The following is a 19,752-nucleotide window of genomic DNA, read 5'->3' on the forward strand; positions in this document are numbered from 1 at the left end:
GCATAATGTTTTCCAAATTCCTAACAGGGATCACTTTTCAGTTAAAATTTAAACACCTAAGAATAATTGTGTGTTAATTACAGAGTTCAACCAATGGTACTAGAACAAAAAAAAATACTAAAATGGATAAAGTATTGCATTGTACATCAACCATCAGGACAAGAACTGATCAAGTCACTGTTTCTCATAGTGTCCATTTCACTTCAACAAGTTTCCCCTTTGGTGCTCAGTTAGTTGTTGCAATATCATATGTTCTCCCTGATTGGCGACAATAAATATGTTTTTTAAAAGGTTAAGTAATTGCCCAAGATCAGTTAGTAAGTAGGTAGTGGACGTGGGTTTCATCCTGTGATCTCCTGCCACTGTGTCCAAAAGTCTTCCCATGACAGCACACTACCACGTTCACTGAGGAAGTTGTTTTGTAGTGGGTCTATTAAGCTTATCTGTGACTGAATCAATACTAAAAGAATGAGGACTACTCAACAACAATATATGGACAGCTACAGTCCCATCTGAGGCTCCAAAGTCTCATAAATAGCAAGTCATGAGCTAGAAAAAGTCACAAAATCTGCCCCAAGTCTATAAAGCTATTTAAAAAATGAGAAATAACTTATGACTACTGAGGTATATATATGAAAAATCATTTTAATTCATCAAAATGTTTCATTCTATTTAACTTTGGACTCAATGTATTTTTTGTTTTTGCTTAATATTTCTCAAAATCAGAATATTTTTGTGTTCATTTGTTTAATTCTATAATTATAGTCAATCCAGAAAATATGAAGATTTAGAATCTTTTTTTTTTACCATTTCTGAGAGGGACTTAAGAATTTTTTGGTAGGATTTTTTTTTCAATTTTTTAAAATTTTATTTAGCTTTTACAAATTTCATACATTTTGCATATATAGATTTAGGAATATTTCCACTCTTAATTTTTACAAAGATCTAATTCAGTTTACCTAATGATCATATAGTTAACCCTACACTAAGTAGAAGAGTTCAACAAAGAGTATGAAGAAGAAAATAGCATTCTTCAATGTAAAAGACAAGGGCTGTAAACAATCATCAAATCTCAAAATGTCCTTTTCACTATAATACAATACACTTTAGGTACTTTATTAGTTACCTCAGATCAGGGAAAACATATGATATCTATGTTTTTGAGACTGGCTTATTTTATTAGGTATAATGGTTTCCAGTTGTGCCCATCTTGTTGCAAAAGGCAGGATTTTGTGTGTTTTTTTTTTTTTAATGGCTGAGTAGTACTCCATAGTATATATATGCACCATAATTTCTTTATCCAGTCAACAGCTGATGGACATCTGGGTTGATTCCACATCTTAGCTATTGTGAATTGTGCTGCAATGAACATGGGGGTACAGAAACTATTTCAGATGCTGATTTTTTTTAACTTTTATTTAATGAATATAAATTTCCAAAGTACAACTTATGGATTACAATGGCTTCCCCTCCATACCGTCCCTCCCACCCACAACCCTCCCCTTTCCCACTCTCTTTTGGTTTGGGTAAATTCCCAGGAGAGGGAATGCTGGATCATATAGTAGGTCTATATTCAGATTTCTGAAGTATCTCCATACTATCTTCCACAGTGGCTGCACCAGTTTACATTCCCACCAACAGTGGATTAGGATACCTTTTCCCCCACATCCTTGCCAGCATTTGTTGTTTGTTGATTTCTGTATGAGAGCCATTCTAACTGGAGTGAGGTGAAACCTCATTGTGACATTGATTTGCATTTCCTTGATGGCTAGTGATCCTGAGCATTTTTTTCATTTGTCTGTTGGCCATTTGAATTTCCTTTCATGAAAAATGCCTGTTCAAATCTTTTGCCCATTTCTTAACTGATTACTTTGTTGTTGTTGAATTTCATGTTTTTTAAAAAGATTTATCTTTATTTATCTGAAAGAGTTAGAGAGAGAGAGAGGTTGGCTGGTGCCATGGCTCACTTGGATAATCCTCCGCCTGCAGTGCTGGCACCCCGGGTTCTAGTCTCGGTTGGGGCGCCGGGTACTAGTCCTGGTTGCTCCTCTTCCAGTCCAGCTCTTTGCTGTGGCCCGGGAAGGCAGTCGAGGATGGCCCAAGTGCTTGGGTCCCTGCACCCAATGGGAGACCGGGAGGAAGCACCTGGCTCCTGGCTTCATGGTGGGCATTTGGGGAGTGAACCAATGGAAGGAAGACCTTTCTCTCTGTCTCTCTCTCTCTCTTTCACTGCCTACTCTGCCTGTCAAAAAAATAAATAAAAAAAAAAAGAGAGAGAGAGAGAAGTCTTCCATTCCTTAGTTCACTCCCCAATTGGCTACAATGGCCAGAGCTAAGCTGATCCAAAGCTAGGAACCAGGAACTGCTTTTGGGTCTCATGTGGGTGCAGGGGCCTAAGGATTTTGGCCATCCTCTGCTGCTTTCCCAGGCACATTAGCAGGGAGCTGGATCAGAAGTAGAGCAGGCAGGACTTGAACCAGTGCCCATATAGGATGCCAGCACTGCAGGTGGGGGCTTTAACCTGCTGCACCACAGCACAGGCCCCTGTTGTTGAATTTCTTGAACTCTTTATAGATTCTAGATGTTAACCATTTATCAGTTGTGTAGTTTGCAAATATTTTCTCCCATTCTGGCCATTGTCTGTTCACTTTGCTGAATATTTCTTTTGCAGTGCAGAAGCTCTTCAGCTTGATGTAATACCATTTGTCAATTCTGTCTTTGATTGCTTGTGCTTCTGAGGTCTTTTCCATGAAATCTTTGCCTATGCCAGTGTCTTGCAGGGTTTCCCTAATGTTTTCTAATAATTTGGTGGTAGCAGGTCATAGATTTAGGTCTTTGATTCATTTTGAGTGGATTTTTTTGTGTAAGGTGTGAGGTATGAGTCTAGTTTATACTTCTGCATGTGGAGATCCAGTTTTCGCAGCACCATTTGTTGAATAGACTGTCCTTGCTCCAAGGATTGATTTTAACTCCTATGTGAAAGATAAGTTGGTTGTAGATGCAAAGATTGATTTCTGCAGTTTCTGTTCTATTCCATTGGTCTATACGTCTGTTTCTGTGCCAGTACCAGGCTATTTTGATTATAACTGCCCTGTAGTTTGTCTTGAAATCAGGTATTGTGATGCCTCCAGCCTTGTTTTTGTTATATAAGATCGCTTTAGCTATTGGGGTTCTCTTGTGTTCCATATGAATGTTAGCATTTTTTCTAAATCTGCAAAAAATGTCATTCGTATTTTGATTGGGATCACATTGAATCTGTAAACTGCTTTTGGTATTATGGACATTTTGATGATATTGATTCTTCCGATCAATGAAGATTTTTCCATTTTTAAATTACTTCTTCTATTTCTTTCTTAGTGTTTTGTAATTTTCTTTGTAGAGCTCTTTGACATCCTTGGATAAATTTATTTCAAGGTATTTAATTCTTTTGTAGCTACTATGAATGGGATTGATCTTAAAAGTTCCTTCTAAGCCATGGCATTGTCTGCATATACAAAGGCTATTGATTTTTGTGTGTTCATTTTATATTCTGCCAATAGTCTCTCAGTGTAGTCTTTGGGATCCCCTATATATAGAATCATGTCATCTGCAAATAGGGATAGTTTGACTTCCTCCTTTCTAATTTGTGTTCCTTTGATTTTTTTTCTTGCCTAATGGCCCTGGCTAAAACTTCCAGGACTATATTAAATAGCAATGGTGAGAGCAGGCATCCTTGTCTGGTTCCGGATCTTAGGGGTAATGCTTCTAGCTTTTTCCCCATTCAATAGGATGCTGGCCATGGGTTTGTCATAAATTGCCTTGATTGTGTTGAGGAATGTTTGTTCTGTACCCAGTTTTCTTAAGGTTTTTATCATGAAAGGATATAGTGTTTTGTCAAATGCTTTCTCTGCATCTTTGAGATAACCATATGGTTTTTGGTCTTCAGTTTGTTAATGTGATGTATCACATTTATTGATTTGCAATTTTTGAACCGTCCCTGCATATCAGGGATAAATCCCACTTGGCCCAGGTGAATGATCTTTCTGATGTGGGACTCAATATATTATGTAGACATTTTTAATCTAGCTAAGTTATTGACAGTATAATTCATATGGAATGTATATAACTGCAACCAGAAAACTAGGACTCTCTTGTAACCTAATCATATACATGTCCTTCAAGTGAAAGGAGAAGTTCTCACTTGTGAATGCTGAAGTTGCAGATAGGCCACTTCCCCAAAGAGTGAGAAGGACTTCCAGAGCAAAGGGTGCTGTTTTACATCACTGCTGATAGAAGACTAAGCACATCCCACTCAATTCTTTAAAATTAGAAGGAAACGAAAGGCTATCTAGAGCAAGGGTTCTGGGGCTCTGCTTAAGGACTTACAAACTGTATACAAAAATATATGTGGAACTGCATGTTTTCCCAGAGAGATGAAGCCCTAAATTTGTAATGTTCTTGAATATACAGAAACCAACATTGTAAATTCTGGCATATAATAGAAGTTCTGCTGTACTTATCAAATTCACATGTACTAAAGCAAGCATAAGGAATGCCTTTCATTAGCAAACAGCTGTGAGGTTTATTCCAAGTTGATGTTAAGCCAACCCTTCTAGTGGAAACCTAAATGCACTGATTTGCTCTTGTAATACCACCACAGGTTTTCATTATCTTTGATATGCCCATTATGGAAAACACTAAAAACACATTTCTGCATCAAGATAAAATTGTTTGAAAAGGAGTTGTATGTTTTTTCTCTTATTCGGAGAATGCAATTCTAAGCGGCTCTTGCTGGCTTCACTACAGAAAGCAATGTGGCCTTGTTTTAAAATATTATTTTGCCTTCTTACCTAACCATATCCAATAGATTCCAAAAGATGAACAAAACACACACCACATACTTCTCTTGAACTTCTTCTTGACTGGTGATCACAACAAAAAGAATGATGATTCTCTCTGTGAGCTAAGAAAGAAACAGAAAAGTCAAGAATTAGGATAACCTATTATGCCATGTGGGTAATTTTCTAATTTTAAAAACCAGATGTCTTTGTAAAAATATGACTTACCTGAAAATATGTATACTAAAGTGTTAACCATGACTTTTTCTGAGAGATTAGGGTTATAGGTGAATTTCATTTCCTCTATTTTTTTCTACTCTCCAAATGATATATAATGAGTGAAAAGATAACATGTGTTTTATCTGAATCAGGATATTTCTATTCATCTTGCCACATGAACACATGTTTCTATTCTGTTTGGCAATCTTTTACTGAGTATTTACTATGTATTTGATGCTGTAATGAAAACATGGTTCTTGTTGCAGAATAGGCAGCAATAGTGGGAGAATGTGGAGCAATTAACTTTAGCACAGTGTGTGCTAGATATGGGAGCACAGTTGACAGAGAGAGATACCTTCTACCTAGAGAAATAAGGCAGAGAAATTTATGAAGACAAGCAACATTTCACTTGGATCTTTGAGGACAAGCAACATTTCACTTGGATCTTGAACATTAGGTGTTTGTCAAGTAGACTCCACATAAGAAGAGGCATTAGGCAAAGGCAGCAGAATAGAAGTTAGATGTTTGAAAATGCAGGGTACCTTAGGGAGTGATGAGAACCAAATGAAGGGCTAGAATGGAGAGTGCAGAGAAGGCAGTAACAGTAGATAAAACTGAAGACATATTTGGGGCTGGGTTATGCAGGGTTTTGAATGACAGGCAAGGAAATTTCAATTTCATCCAATAGAGAAGTCATTGCAGCTTTTTTGAAGGGAAGAAGTGGGCACGTAGAGGGATATAATCCTAACCCTCATACACTAGAAGAAATTGAAAAGAATTCAATATGTTTTTGAAATATATATACACACATGTATGCACACATGCACACACAACACACACACACACACAAGAGTACTTCAAATAGTTGGGACAAATGGAATTGAAAGATAGGTTTATTTTGGCACAAAAACATTTGAAATCCATGCATAGTTTTTTCATAATATATCTTTTTGATTAAATTCTTGCACACTCTTCATATATTCTAAGTCAGGAGGCATTTACAAATCATTGAGAAGTCACACATTTTTGGCTTAGCTCCAAATATTAGACTAAAAAAGTATATTCCTCTTTTCCAATCTCAATATAGTGTTTTCTTACATTAAAATATCATGCATTTTTGTGTGTGTTTAATAGAACAGGCTACTTTGCTCTCAGCGGGCAAAGAAAAATATACTTGGCATTGAAGGAGTATATTAGTGGGGAATAGAGCTATTTTTAAATAGCCCTCTTTACTTTTAAAGTAGATCAAGGAGAAAAGACTGGGATAACCTATAACTTAGAATCATAATCTATTAGTCCTAGAAATCATCTAGTATAGAGAAATCCATTATTTGCCAAGAGTGGGCCCCATGATCAGAAATCCACATGGAGGAAAGAACAGGTCTTCAAAGAGGGAGGTGCCTTTCTCTGAAGGGAGGAGAGAACCTCCACTTTGACTATGACCGTGTCTAAACAAGATAAGAGTCGGAGAACTCAAGGGGCTTCCATAGCCTTGGAAACTCATAACTGGTGCATAGGAAGATTACTGATGCCATAAACAGGAGTGTCAATTGGTAAAGTCAACAACAGGAGTCACTGTGCACTTACTCCTCATGTAGGATCTCGGTCCTTAACGTGCTGTACACTGAGGCTTAATGCTATAACGAGTACTCAAACAGTATATTTCACTTTGTGTTTCTATGGGGGTGCAAACGATTGAAATCTTTACTTAATGTACACTAAACTGATCTTCTGTAAAAAAAAAAAAAGAAATTATCAATTCCCAACTTGACTCTCACTGGGATTAAACATGACAATAGGTCTGATCTGATTTCATCATCATTTAAAAAAAATCATCTATTATTTTTCACTTTATGTTTCTGTGTGGGAGCAAACTGTTGAAATACTTACTTAAGGTATACTAAGCTGATCTTCTGTATATTAAGATAATCGAAAATGAATCTTGATGTGAATGGAAGGGGAGAGGGAGTGGGAAAGGGGAGGGTTGTGGGTGGGAGGGACGGTATGGGGGGGGGAAGCCATTGTAACACATGAGTCGTACTTTGGAAATTTATATTCATTAAATAAAAGATAAAAATAAATAAATAAATAAATCACTATGTTCCTAAATTTATAAATGTGAAATGCATGAAGTTTGTATTCCTAAACTAAATTTTTTTAAAAAATTAAAATAAGAACTCCCCCTCAAAAAAAAAAAAAAAGAAATCCACATGGATATACTTTTCAGTATGTTTCTGAGTCACAAGGGTCTCTGTGTAGCCAAGGGAAATTAGATATGATTCAAACCTTATGATTTGATTCAGATCATATGATTCAGTATGATTCAAATCTCAATTTGTGAGATTTACCTACAGGGCTGTTTTTCTGTAGTCAGAATTTATAATATAATGTCCTATGTTCTTTATTTAATTATATAATTAACTATATATTTTTAAATGTTCATTTTTATTTTAAAGGCAGAGACAGACACAAAGAAAGAGAAAGTGAGCTTCCATTTAGTGGTTTACTCCCCAAATTCCCACTACTGCCAGGGCTGGGCCAGGCCAAAACTAAGAACCAGATACTCCATCTGAGTCTCTTATATAGAGAATAGGGACTCAAGTATATGAGCTATCATCTGCTGGATCCCAGGTTAAGTAGCAAGAAGCTGGATGGGAAGCAGAGGTGGGATTAAAACTAGGCACTCGACTATGGGATGCAGGCATCCCAAGCAGTGGCTTAACTTGCTATGCACAATAGCCACCCTATACATGATGAATTATACTGAACTGCAATATAACTACCAAATGAGACAACCTTGTTGTCATGACACTAATGGCCTTTGGATCCAAGATCTTAGCAGAAAACAAGTACTTAGGCATCTTAAATCTGATCAGTGCCTGGTAATTAGGAAAACCTTCCAGTTTTTGCTAAAAGAAAAAAAAAATCTCAGGGGCTACATACACACAAAGTATGCATACAGCATAGATTTCTGATTACATGACTAATTATTGAAAAAAAATGAGATACTTCTTGATAAAATGATCTATAGGGTCCCCTCCAGATAAGACATTCTAAAACTAGCCCAATGTCACTATTTTTTTTTAAATTTGAATTAAAGAATTTGAGAACTCAAAAATTTAAGTGACTTCCCCAAACCAATGACAGACCTGGAAACATATATCCTAAGTCTCCTCTTGGTTTCCAGAGTTACAAACTGTCAATGTTAGGCTGCTCCTTACCTGATGAGTACAAAGCAAGGAATCTCCTAAAAGAGAAAGACAGAGGAGCTGCCTGATGAAATTCATCCTGTTGAAAATCATCACTTGAGGATCTATGGCATGCTAGTGGTGAAATCCCAGTTGCATTGAAATCAGCAATCAATATGTCAAAAAAAACAGAGCATAACATGCATGCAGATGGTCCCTGATGGGTGATAGTGATATATTAAAGTGGTGTTAAAGCAATACACATTCAGTAAAGTGTGCCTTGAATTTTGATTTTTGTTCCTCACTGGACTGGTGCATGCAATACAGTGCCTTCTTGAGATGCTGGGCAGCAGCAAGGAGCTGCAGGTCCCAGTCAGCCATATGCTCATGAGGGTTAACAATCACTACTTCTCCATGTACTGTGTCATTAACGTATGGTGTTTTGTAGGTTAGATGTGCTAAATGTACTTACATTTAAGATATTTTCAACTACAATGGGCTTATTGGGGGAAACACCATTGTAAATCAAAGTGCATCTGCACATACTGTGGGAATGTGAAAACTGCCCCATATACATACAATGTCAATCTAGCTGACAAATTATCTGAAAGCCAAGACACTCTGGAAAAAAAAAAAAAAAAACTAAATGAAAGATCTCCGCGAGTGAGATCCCAGTGGAAAGAACGGGTCATCAAAGAAGGAGGTACCTTTCTCTGAAGGGAGGAAAGAACTTCCACTTTGACCATGGCCTTGTCTAAATATGATCAGAGTCGGTGAACTCAGGGGGCTTCCATAGCCTTGGCAGCTCATGACAAGAGCCTAGGGTGATTACTGATGCCATAAACAAGAGTGTCAATTTCTTAAGTCAACAACAGGAGTCACTGTGCACTTACTCCTCATGTAGGATCTTTGTCCTTAGTGTGCTGTACATTGAGATTTAATGCTATAACTAGTACTCAAACAGTATTTTTCACTTTATGTTTCTGTGTGGGAGCAAACTGTTGAAATCTTTACTTAATGTATGCTAAACTGATCTTCTGTATATAAAGAGAATCGAAAATGAATCTTGATGTGAATGGAAGGGGAGAGGGAGTGGGAAAGGGGAGGGTTGCGGGTGGGAGGGACATTATGGGGGGGAAGCCATTGTAATCCATAAGCTGTATTTTGGAAATTTATATTCATTAAATAAAAGTTAAAAAAAAATCTTTAAAAAAATCACTACTTCAGTGTTAGCAGTATTTTTTTTTACTTTCCTATTTTAAAGATAACAAAGTTCACTATATTTCCTTATATAATTTTAATTGGCATGTAATTATTTCCAAAAGTAGAAATCTATAAATAGCTATTTATATTATTGTTTTGCCCTCTTCCCATACAAGTATATATATTCCCATACAAACATATGTTAAGTGATTACTGTCTTTCATGAGGGGATCTTCAAAAAGTTTACAGAAAATGCATATTATGAATTAACTACACATGGATTTTAAACATTTTTGTGTCAAAGTAAACTTACCTTTTTATTTTACAATGAAGTTTTCTAAGCAACCTCATAGTTAATCAGATATTTTTTTCCTTTTGCGGTTGTGTATAATTTTAGAAATTCATAATAGCTTTTCCCTAAGTGTCAAAGATATTCTTGGGACACATCTAAAAAAACACTCAGAACAAAGCACAGGAAAAAGACATACCCTCTTTATACATACAAACACTACTTGAAATATCTGATATTAACTGCTGAGTTAGTGCTGACTGCTAATTGGAACTGTTTATTGTTTTTGAAAAAATATTTATTTATGTGAAAGGCAGAGTGACAGAGAGAGTGAGAGGGAGAAACAGAGACAGAAAGAGATGTTCCATCTGCTGGTTCACGTTCCAAGAGGCCACAATGGCTGGCCTGGCCCAGGCTGATACCAGGAGCCCAGAACTCTGGATCCCCCAAGTAGGTGGCAGAGGCTCAAGTACTTGGACCATCTTCCACTGCTTTTGCAGGTGCATTAGCAGGCAGTTGGCTTGGAAGCGCAGGATCCAAAACTTAAGCCAGTGCTCACATATGGGATACTATGTCCCAAGCGGCAGTTTTACCTGCTGTGCCAGAACATCAGCTCCAGAATTATTTTTCTTGTCACATTGGAAGACTAGTCCCATAATCAGAATTTAGTTGTGGCTTAGCAATCTCTCGAAGGCAGTACCAAAATAGCATCACAATTTCGTACACATGGTTTAGGCCTCTTTGAATGCAGCTGGACAGCATTTTTTCTGTATGCCGTCAGCTGTGGTTAGCATAGAAGTAACTCAACCACGCTCTCAACTATAGTTTCTTCATTTAAAAAATGGTGAAACAGGAAATCCATGAATGATTACACAATCTGACACTCTTAGTTCATTATTTTAAAGCAGCAGTCTCAGAATCATCTCATAATGAGGGAATCCTAATTGTCTGCAGAATGATAATAAAGGAATGATCTTGAAGCTTTACCTTCATTTCCATTCTGAGAAGCATGGAAAGGATAAGTGAATAAAAAATTAGATAGCAGACAAAGTCTCAAAGAGATTAAAAGATGGGCAGGCATTGTGGCATAGCGAGTCAATTTGTTGCTTGCTACTCCCATATATCATGGGCACAGGTTAGTGTCCCGTCTGCTCCACTTCCAATCCAACTCCCTGCCAACAGACTGAGAAAAGCTGGGGGAAATGGCTGAAATGCCTGGGGCTCTGCATCCACGTGAGAGACTCAGCTGAAGCTCCTGGCTTCTGGCTTCGGCCTGGCCTTTTATGGCCACCTGGGGGATGAACCTGCAGATGGAAGAGCTCGCTCTCGGTCTCTCCCTCTTTCTCTGTAACTCTGAATTTCAAATAAATAAATAAATAAATAAATAATCTTTAGAAAAGAAGAAATAAGAGGAGAAAACACAATAAAAATTATTAATAATCAGCCCTGGATGAGAATTGTAATTGTCTTTCTTAATGCAATGATCACTGATATGTTATCCCTCCAAGGACTAAAACTTCAAAATTATTTGAGCACTATGAATAGTAGACTTTGCAAACTCAACGTTGAATAAAGAAAGTCCATGTGTATTTACAATTATTTTTAAATTACCAACCCAGGATTTGGTTCTTTGATTGCAGAGGCCATATACATATGTCTCTATAGCCAGTAGAGTTTCAATTAGCAGTGATGAAACTAATACTTAAAAGTTTTGGAATTTACAGAACTCCAAGAAACCAGATTTCTAATGTATATAATTATTTCTGTTATTAAGGAAGTCCAGATAATTTTGTAAAGCATAAGGTACATGCATATTTCCCTGGCATATCCAAGTGCTCATTCACTGTCCTTTCTTACAATATAACCTATTTTCACTGGGAACATTCCCTACAATGACAATAACTAAAACAATACTACTCTTTATTTTGAAAATACTGGTGTTTTACTGTTAGTAGTAAAAAAAAAACTTTTAAAAATGTGTAACAAAATAAAATTGACTTTGACTTTATATGAAATTGACCTTACTCCAAGCAAAATAATTCCATATGATACAATACACCTTTATTTACCCTGGGCTGTTAATTCAGTTTTCCAAAATTAGCATTAAGGGATGCTTGTACTATATGGATTTTGGTTGTTTCAAAGTTCAGCAGACCTGTCAAATCAGAAATACCAATAAACCTTGTTTGCAAATTCTACGCTGCTTCTGGTCAGATGTGTATCCTTTCTTACCCTGTAAGGAAATTTGCTTATGGGAATTCCATCCAGGTTTCAGCTGGTCAACAGACTACTATATTATAATATTACTGTATTATATACTATTGTTCTTGTTTTTATTTTACATTTGATATTTCAACACGTAAAATGTCCTTATCTTAATGCATACTGTTTCCTTATTTTCATTTAGTAAGTACAATTTAAAAATATCCCATAAACCTGTAGTAGTGAGTTTTTAATAGACTCCTTAGGATTATATTATTCTCTATAGTCTTATACTTTCATGGCATTTTAAATAACTTTTAACTCAGGAATGTATGCTATTACTTTATTCAATAAAATGTAAGGTATACATTTACATTCAAAGATCTTTGTTAGGTTCTGGCAATGCAGTAAAGTTATGACATTTTAATAATTTTTATAATGCAAATTTGTTAAGGTTAGTCACCAATTTTTCAAATTTATTTTGAGGATACCTAAGATTATACTCATATAGACACTATTCCTGTTCCTACAGATTTTTTTTATTTTTTAATTTTTATTTATTTTTAATTTATTTTTAATTTTTTGACAGGCAGAGTGAACAGTGAGAGAGACGGAGAGAAAGGTCTTCCTTTGCCGTTGGTTCACCCTCCAATGGCTGCCGCGGCCGGCGCGCTGCGGCCGGCGCACCGCACTGATCTGATGGCAGGAGCCAAGTCCTTCTCCTGGTCTCCCATAGGGTGCAGGGCCCAAGCACGTGGGCCATCCTCCACTGCACTCCCTGGCCACAGCAGAGAGCTGGCCTGGAAGAGGGGCAACCGGGACAGAATCCGGCGCCCCGACCGGGACTAGAACCTGGTGTGCCAGCGCCGCAAGGCGGAGGATTAGCCTAGTGAGCCACGGCGCCGGCCGTTCCTATAGATTTTAAACACATGCCATGTTGTCACCTAGCTTTATTTCTCCTTCCTTGTGGAAAATACCACATTTTGAATTTTCGTACCTTAATCCAGCATTGATTTTCTACAGTGAGTCTCCACCAGTAAATTTCCAATCTTCTTTCAACCTGCTATTGAACAGAACCTGGCTATCTAGGTCTATAGGCATGGTACAGGCGAAAATGATAGCTATAGCTACTGTCATATTCCTGGATAAATGCCAAGAATTTATCCCATTCAAATTCTGTTACTCTGTAAGTCACATGTTATTTTCACATCACATGAGAAAATGAAATTAAAAATGATTAAATGACTTGCTTAAAATCACACAATGAGTAAGAGGTGGAACTGGGATTTGAATCCAGGTGAGTGTGATCTCAAAGTCAACACTTTGACATAACACTAAATAAACATAAATGATCTCCCTTTTCCACTTGTACTTAGTAAGAGTAGTGGAATGAATAAGAAATTCTAGTCTTTAGATAGGGATGAATTGAACCTTTTTCTTTATTGTTTTAAAAACATCTTTCTCAAGGTTTGTGGGTCCTTTCCCCTAAAACAGCCTGGAGGTTATGGTTGCTATGATCCCAAGTTGTGTTTTTCCCTTGCCTTACACTCTCCCAGACAGTGACATAGTGAGGGTGGATGTGGCCACAAAATCTCCTCTCAGGATAAGATCAATACAGAGCTGCACAGATCAATAAGCATACTGCCCTGAATGTTTCCAATTGGGTATTTTAACCGTGCAGTGTTTCGGAATACTGTAATTCTTCCATGGGATTAATTCTCCTTATCACTGGCTTTTCAAGAGAGGCTATAAACAGGACAAACATAAATATGAGACAGATTCTATAATAATGTTGATGATGTGACTAAAACCTACCTGCAAAAACCTTGGGAAAAGATGGCTTGATTCAATGCCAACATATATGTGCAGTAACTCCAGGACAGAAATGGATTGGCAAAGTTGCATTACAAGTCCAATAGCATAAAAAGTGTCAACCATTGAATCTGTATCCAGAAGATTAAAAATACAAATATAGCAAGTAAAAATGAGATCATGACTCAAATAATGCAACACTTTGAAATAAAATTGCGATTATTTTCTTTTCATTATACATGTGAAAAATCTCTTAATAAACCATAAAATTACTAAGAATATGATCAATCAAATGAAGCACTTCACAACTGCAATAAATTTCCAAAAAGAAAACTTGAGCAAGAAAGCTTCATAGCCAAAGAGGAAATATTTATAGCCTATATTTGAGATTATAAAGCAATTCCCACCTAAAAGTGACCACATAGAATCTAGTTTACCTCAAGGATAAATAAGATGGAGATAAGTTTGTCAAAGAAGTTGCTGAGCTCATAGCTTTACAAGAAAATGAAAATGAGGAAAAGAAATGAGATTTCAGAGTTTTATAAAAAGGCATTCATGATGCCATGTATGAAATACTATGGATCTAGAGCTTGGTTGCTACACCTATTGGCTAGCGCTTTCTCGAATTTTTGTTAAAACACTGGACTTGGGCTTCTTTTTTTTTATTTTATTTTTTTTATTTTTTGACAGGCAGAGTGGACAGTGAGAGAGAGAGAGACAGAGAGAAAGGTCTTCCTTTTGCCGTTGGTTCACCCTCCAATGGCTGCTGCGGCCGGCGCGCTGCGGCAGGCGCACCACGCTGATCCGATGGCAGGAGCCAGGAGCCAGGTGCTTTTCCTGGTCTCCCATGGGGTGCAGGGCCCAAGCACCTGGGCCATCCTCCACTGCACTCCCTGCCACAGCAGAGGGCTGGCCTGGAAGAGGGGCAACCGGGACAGAATCCGGCGCCCCAACCGGGACTAGAACTCGGTGTGCCGGCGCCGCAAGGCGGAGGATTAGCCTAGTGAGCCGCGGCGTCGGCCGGACTTGGGCTTCTGATTAGGACTTTTGGAATTTTCATTGCAGAGGCCCCAAAGGAAATACAGGACTTAGATGTGTAAGGAAGTTAATGTTCCTCTAAATAGGATAAAGTTGTTGCTGTAAGTTTGAAGATGAAATCGTGCTGCATTTAGAAATGTGTAAGGACAGGTTTGCTCTCTTTACTGCCTAATAATCATTCACATGAAGCACGGACTTAGTAAGGGCTCCCTGGGAGCTCCATGAGGTGGGCACTATTGGCATCATGTCCACTTCTAAGATGGCTCCTGAAGCACAGCTAGTCCACACACTCTCACCACTGCCCCACACCTGTCCTAACAAAATGTTACCAATTACACAACTGGAGAAGGAAGGAGGGTTTTAGATTGCTGTGTAGCTACTCAAGGTATGATTCAGGAATTGCATTGAATTCCCATTTTCAGTCTGTGTTCCATAGGAACTGACTGTGTTTCTTCAATAATAAGTAACTTTTATAACAAATAAAGACACTGCTGAGTAAAGTACCTTTTTCTCACTGGAAAAGTGATGCAGTCTAACAGAGTCCATTCTTGGGACTCATGTTATGAATGACCTGCAATATACACACGCAGCCACTGCTACCTTCCTAGGCCTGGAAATGTTACACTTTTTTCCTAAAAATATAAAGAATTTTCTAATCTCCTATTTTCCTCTGCCTAAAGACCTTAAATGCTTAGTTGAAATTCAAAAATCAAGCATCAGGTTGTATCTTTGGAAGTTCTTAATAAGGAAAAGAATTTATTGGACAAGACTTTCAATAAGAAAAAAACACCATAAAATAGTTTTTGGTACCTCATGGGTAGATTACTTTCCTCATGATACAAGTCTCAATTGGTGAGCACAGCACGGCTTTTCCCAGATATACTCTACATGCTTGTTTTTAGCTGAAGACAGCAGTTGTTTAAATTGTCAAGTCACCCAACAGTTGTAAACTGTGATGACATGTACCCATGTGGGTATGTGACATGAAGAGTATGCTATTTTGCCAGTCATTTTGTGATTCATTTTTAACATATTAAAATGCTATTTTAAAAGTGTCTACTTTTTTGGGAATTTGAAGGAAGCTTATGACTTAGCCATAGATGCCAACTCCCAAGCAGATGATTAGTCATCTATAAAGTGAGTCATTTACACATTGCTTCTTAAAAAGATAAAACAGAGGCCTTGGAAATACAACTGAGTTACTGGTAGTCTCCAGTTACCATAAAGTTAGGGAATAAGAAACAAATTGGATGAATTTGATTAATCCCTGATTTCTCTGCATGAGATATTTATGGGAATTTTCCTCAAAATATATGAAATCTTCTAAGGTTTGATGAAATGGCACCACCCCACCACCCATGTCTGTTTTCGGGGCAATCTGCCTACTCAGGTAGAAGCTAAATCCCTCTCAGTTATTCCACTTTCCCCCTTCTCCAAAAGTTTTCAGTTTTGGCAATGAGCAAGAAGGATGGCTACTGAAAAGCATAAATTTCAGAGAAGTAGAGGATATTAGGTAGGCTTTGTAGAATTTTAAAGTTAATATAGTAAGACTGGGTGAGACCAGAATTAAAATATAAAAATCAAAAACTTCTGATGTTTTACCTTTTCCAAATGAAAAGAATCTGACTGTCATATTTGTAAATATCCATGAGTGGCCACAGAACTGGATTAAGTAATAGATGAGAAGATAGGCATCCTTCCTATACCTATAATTACAGGAAAAATCATTAAACACTTCTTTTATGATCATCTCATTATTCTAAACATGTTCTTTAATGCACTGACCAGCCTAAACAAGCAAAAGAAAATGGTTCCATATCAGAGTCTTTTATTTGGTGATTCTCAAATATACATTGATTTCTTTTAAATTAGTATTTAAAAGAAAGAAAGATCTTCAACCCCCTAGTTCTTGCCCCAAACATTCCAACAGCAAGAGCTGGGCCAGGATAAATGAAGTGAAGAGTCCAGAACTCAGCCCAAGTCTTCCATAAAGGGAGCAGAGATTTAACTACTTGAGCCATCACATTCTGCCTCCCAGGGTGCCATCAGCAGGAAGCTAAAATGGAGGGCAGAGCTGGGACTTGAACCCAGGCACTGGAATATGGGGTCCGGGCACCCCAAGCAGCACATCAACTATGGCACCGGATCCAGCTCCAATACATCAGATTTTGAAGATACCCATGAGTGAGGATGCAGGATCTTCAGGTTCATGGACTATGCAAAGATTAAAAAAACAAACAAAGAAGAAATGCCTGTGTGTTTCAGTATGGCTGCAAATATAGTTTTGTGAAACTTTGTTTTATACCTTTGTCAAACCAATGGATAAAAATGTTATGCTACTATAAAGATCTGTGATTACTTTAAAGTTTGCTGTATATGAGTGAATTGGTCATTTTTCCATTCAATTATTGTTTATAGCCATTGTTGATATTCCCACTAAACTAGGTCTTTTTTGCTTTTTACTTGTTAAACTTCTTATTCAGTGAAGTATTAAGCCTTTCTACTATAATGTACATTTAAAATGTTATCTCAAAAACTAAAAACAAAAAGGGGAGAAAGAAGGAGGGTGGAATGGAGAGAGGGAGAGGGCAGGAGAGAATAGTACTATGTTCTCAGAATTGTATTGAAAGCACAAATCACATTGAATCTGCTAAAAACTAATTAAAAATTAAAATTAAAAAATAAATTTAAAAATGGCACCAAAACAAACTGGATTCCACTTGTCCACTAACTTTTTTTTTTTTTTTTACAGGCAAAGTGGACAGTAAGAGAAAGAGAGAGAAAGGTCTTCCTTTTCCGTTGATTCACCCCACAATGGCCGCTGCGGCCGGCGCACCGCGCTGATCCGAAGCCAGGAGCCAGGTGCTTATCCTGGTCTCCCATGCGGGTGCAGGGCCCAGGGACTTGGGCCATCTTCCACTGCACTCCCGGGCCACAGCAGAGAGCTGGACTGGAAGAGGAGCAACTGGGGCAGAATCCGGGGCTCTGACGGGGACTAGAACCCAAGGTGCCAGCGGTGCAGGAGTGGGATTAGCCTAGTGAGCCGTGGCGCTGACCCCACTAACTTTTTGAAGTAAGTACCCTTATTTACGGAATTTTCTTAGAACCAAATACAGTTCTTTATCAAAATCTTTCACCTTTGATAAAGTGCTAACCTTGTTTCTCACCAGGAGAGAAAACCAATCACAGAGAGGATAGCTCCGAATGTTTCTTTGTAAAGAAAAAAGGGTTCAGTAGGGTTGATGACGTTAATGTGTGTTCCAGCAGTTTAGTCTGCTAAGTTCAGAAACGCAGAGGTAGGTAGTTTATGTTAGAAGAGGGGAGAGAAGAGTAGCGAGGGTGGCAAACACCAAATGGATAAATCACAATTGGGCTGACTTTTGAATGCATGCTTGTTGTTCCTGCCCTTGCGTGTCTTTGCATTCTGCAAGGGCCATCTTTCCTATCAGACACACATAGAAAGCAGTTGAGTTACTCAGGCCAAAAAAAGGAAGTCAAGCTGGGCTAAAAACGTGTTGTGGGTTGCTGGGAAGATGACTAAGCGAAGATCACAGATACAGAGCTTGAGGGAGTTAGGAAGAGTATTGTTTGCGGTATATTCCCTGCAGGTTCAGCAGCATGGTGGGAGTGGCCCCGTCCGGGCAGACAGGGTTTTCTCCTAGGTCTGACGCCTCTGAGAAAAGAAGCAAATAAGCTGGGAAGGCGATGCCAAGCAGCTGGAAAATGTTATGGGGGCATCCCACGATGACGCGAACTGCTGAACGAACGGGGAAGAAGAAATCCCGCATGGGAATTCCGTGGCCCGTCCTTGAAACAAGCCCATCCCCAGATTCCTACACCTCTGAATCTGCTTCCCCGGCCACTACACGTGTGATACGCATTCCTAAAGCAGGCCGATCCATAAATCAGCCTGCAACACTGCGTCTGAAACAGTCATGGACAGGCTCTCGGTGAGGGGAAGGAGGAAGCGCATTCCTTCCCATTTCCTCATCTGTGAAACAGGGAAATAATAGAACCTTCTTCCTAGGGCTGTCCAGAGAGTTAAACTTGCCAATACCCGATGGCGAGCTGTCAGGGATGTGGGGGCAGGTTTGGGTGAGGCCAAGCTGTTGTTCTAGGGGAGTCCCCGCCATCGAGGGGAGCCCCCGGCCCCGCGGCCCCTCCCTCCCGGCACCTGGCCCTCCAGCCGCGGTCGAGCGCCCTACCTGGGCTGCAGCCAGGCTGGCAGCGCCATGGGCACCGTGGGCCGCCGCCGCCGCCGCCGCCGCCAGGGCCTCCACCGCCGTCCGGAAAGCAGCAGGGACTGGGCCGGTGGGCGGGCGGGGCGCCCCGGGCGCGGAAGGGCGGGACCTCTCCACACTCTGCAGTTCTCAAACAGGAAAAAAAATAAATAAATAAAAAGCCAAGGTCGAGCGCTGGGCAAACGACGTAGGAGAAGTGCCTTTCATTCCTGCAGCGCGGAGACAGACTCCTCTCGCCGAGGCGCGGCGGGCTCGCGGGGTTGGGTGATTTACCAAACTCTGGTTACGGAAGCCTGCTCTGAGAAGTTGCGAACCCGGTAGAAATGAACGTGCCCGGGCGGCTTCAGAGGCCTCGAGGACGCCAACCCCAAAGCCCCCCGGGAAACATGGTCCTGAGCGAGGGTCATCCACAGACCTCCCCCAAACCTTTTCCAGTTCCTCCAGGGTCAGACATCCCTGCCCTGTAGCCGGCTCTAGCAGATGCTGTTGTTCACGTTGCGGTCATCTCCATTAGCTTCAGCACTCCCGGCACCGTTTCGCCATCTCTTGGGTGAGACATCACTGTTTCCACAATCAATCCGCTCCCTACTTTGCTATCAAGACAGAGACCATCTGCAGGAGGCTCTGGCCTGCGAGAGTAACAATTCAGGTAGTAACAATTCAGGTCTTCCATGTGGGTGGCAGAAACCTAATTACTTGAGCCATCCTGCTGCCTCCAAGGGTCTACATTGGCAGCAGTTAGA

The 19,752-nt window shown here is 39.2% G+C and overlaps 1 protein-coding gene across 3 annotated transcripts in view; it reads right to left on the reverse strand.

Annotated features, from left to right (window-relative positions):
• Positions 1-19,247, reverse strand: part of HACD4 (3-hydroxyacyl-CoA dehydratase 4) — a 29,588-nt gene extending 10,341 nt beyond the window's left edge. The window contains exons 1-4 of one of the 3 annotated variants that reach the window (XM_070065970.1): positions 18,974-19,132; positions 16,371-16,474; positions 13,734-13,861; positions 4,830-4,942 (exon numbers count right to left, since the gene is read on the reverse strand). In XM_070065970.1, the coding sequence (XP_069922071.1) occupies positions 4,830-4,942; positions 13,734-13,861; positions 16,371-16,474; positions 18,974-19,002 (374 nt within the window). In that variant the 5' untranslated portion in view covers positions 19,003-19,132. Of the gene's footprint in view, positions 1-4,829; positions 4,943-13,733; positions 13,862-16,370; positions 16,475-18,973 lie in introns of all 3 variants that reach the window. The other 2 variants (XM_070065963.1, XM_008254198.4) reach the window with 2 other exon arrangements.
• Positions 19,248-19,752: the final 505 nt, after the last annotated feature.

Source organism: Oryctolagus cuniculus, chromosome 1 (genome assembly GCF_964237555.1).
Source record: "Oryctolagus cuniculus chromosome 1, mOryCun1.1, whole genome shotgun sequence".
Taxonomy (NCBI): Eukaryota; Metazoa; Chordata; class Mammalia; order Lagomorpha; family Leporidae; genus Oryctolagus; species Oryctolagus cuniculus.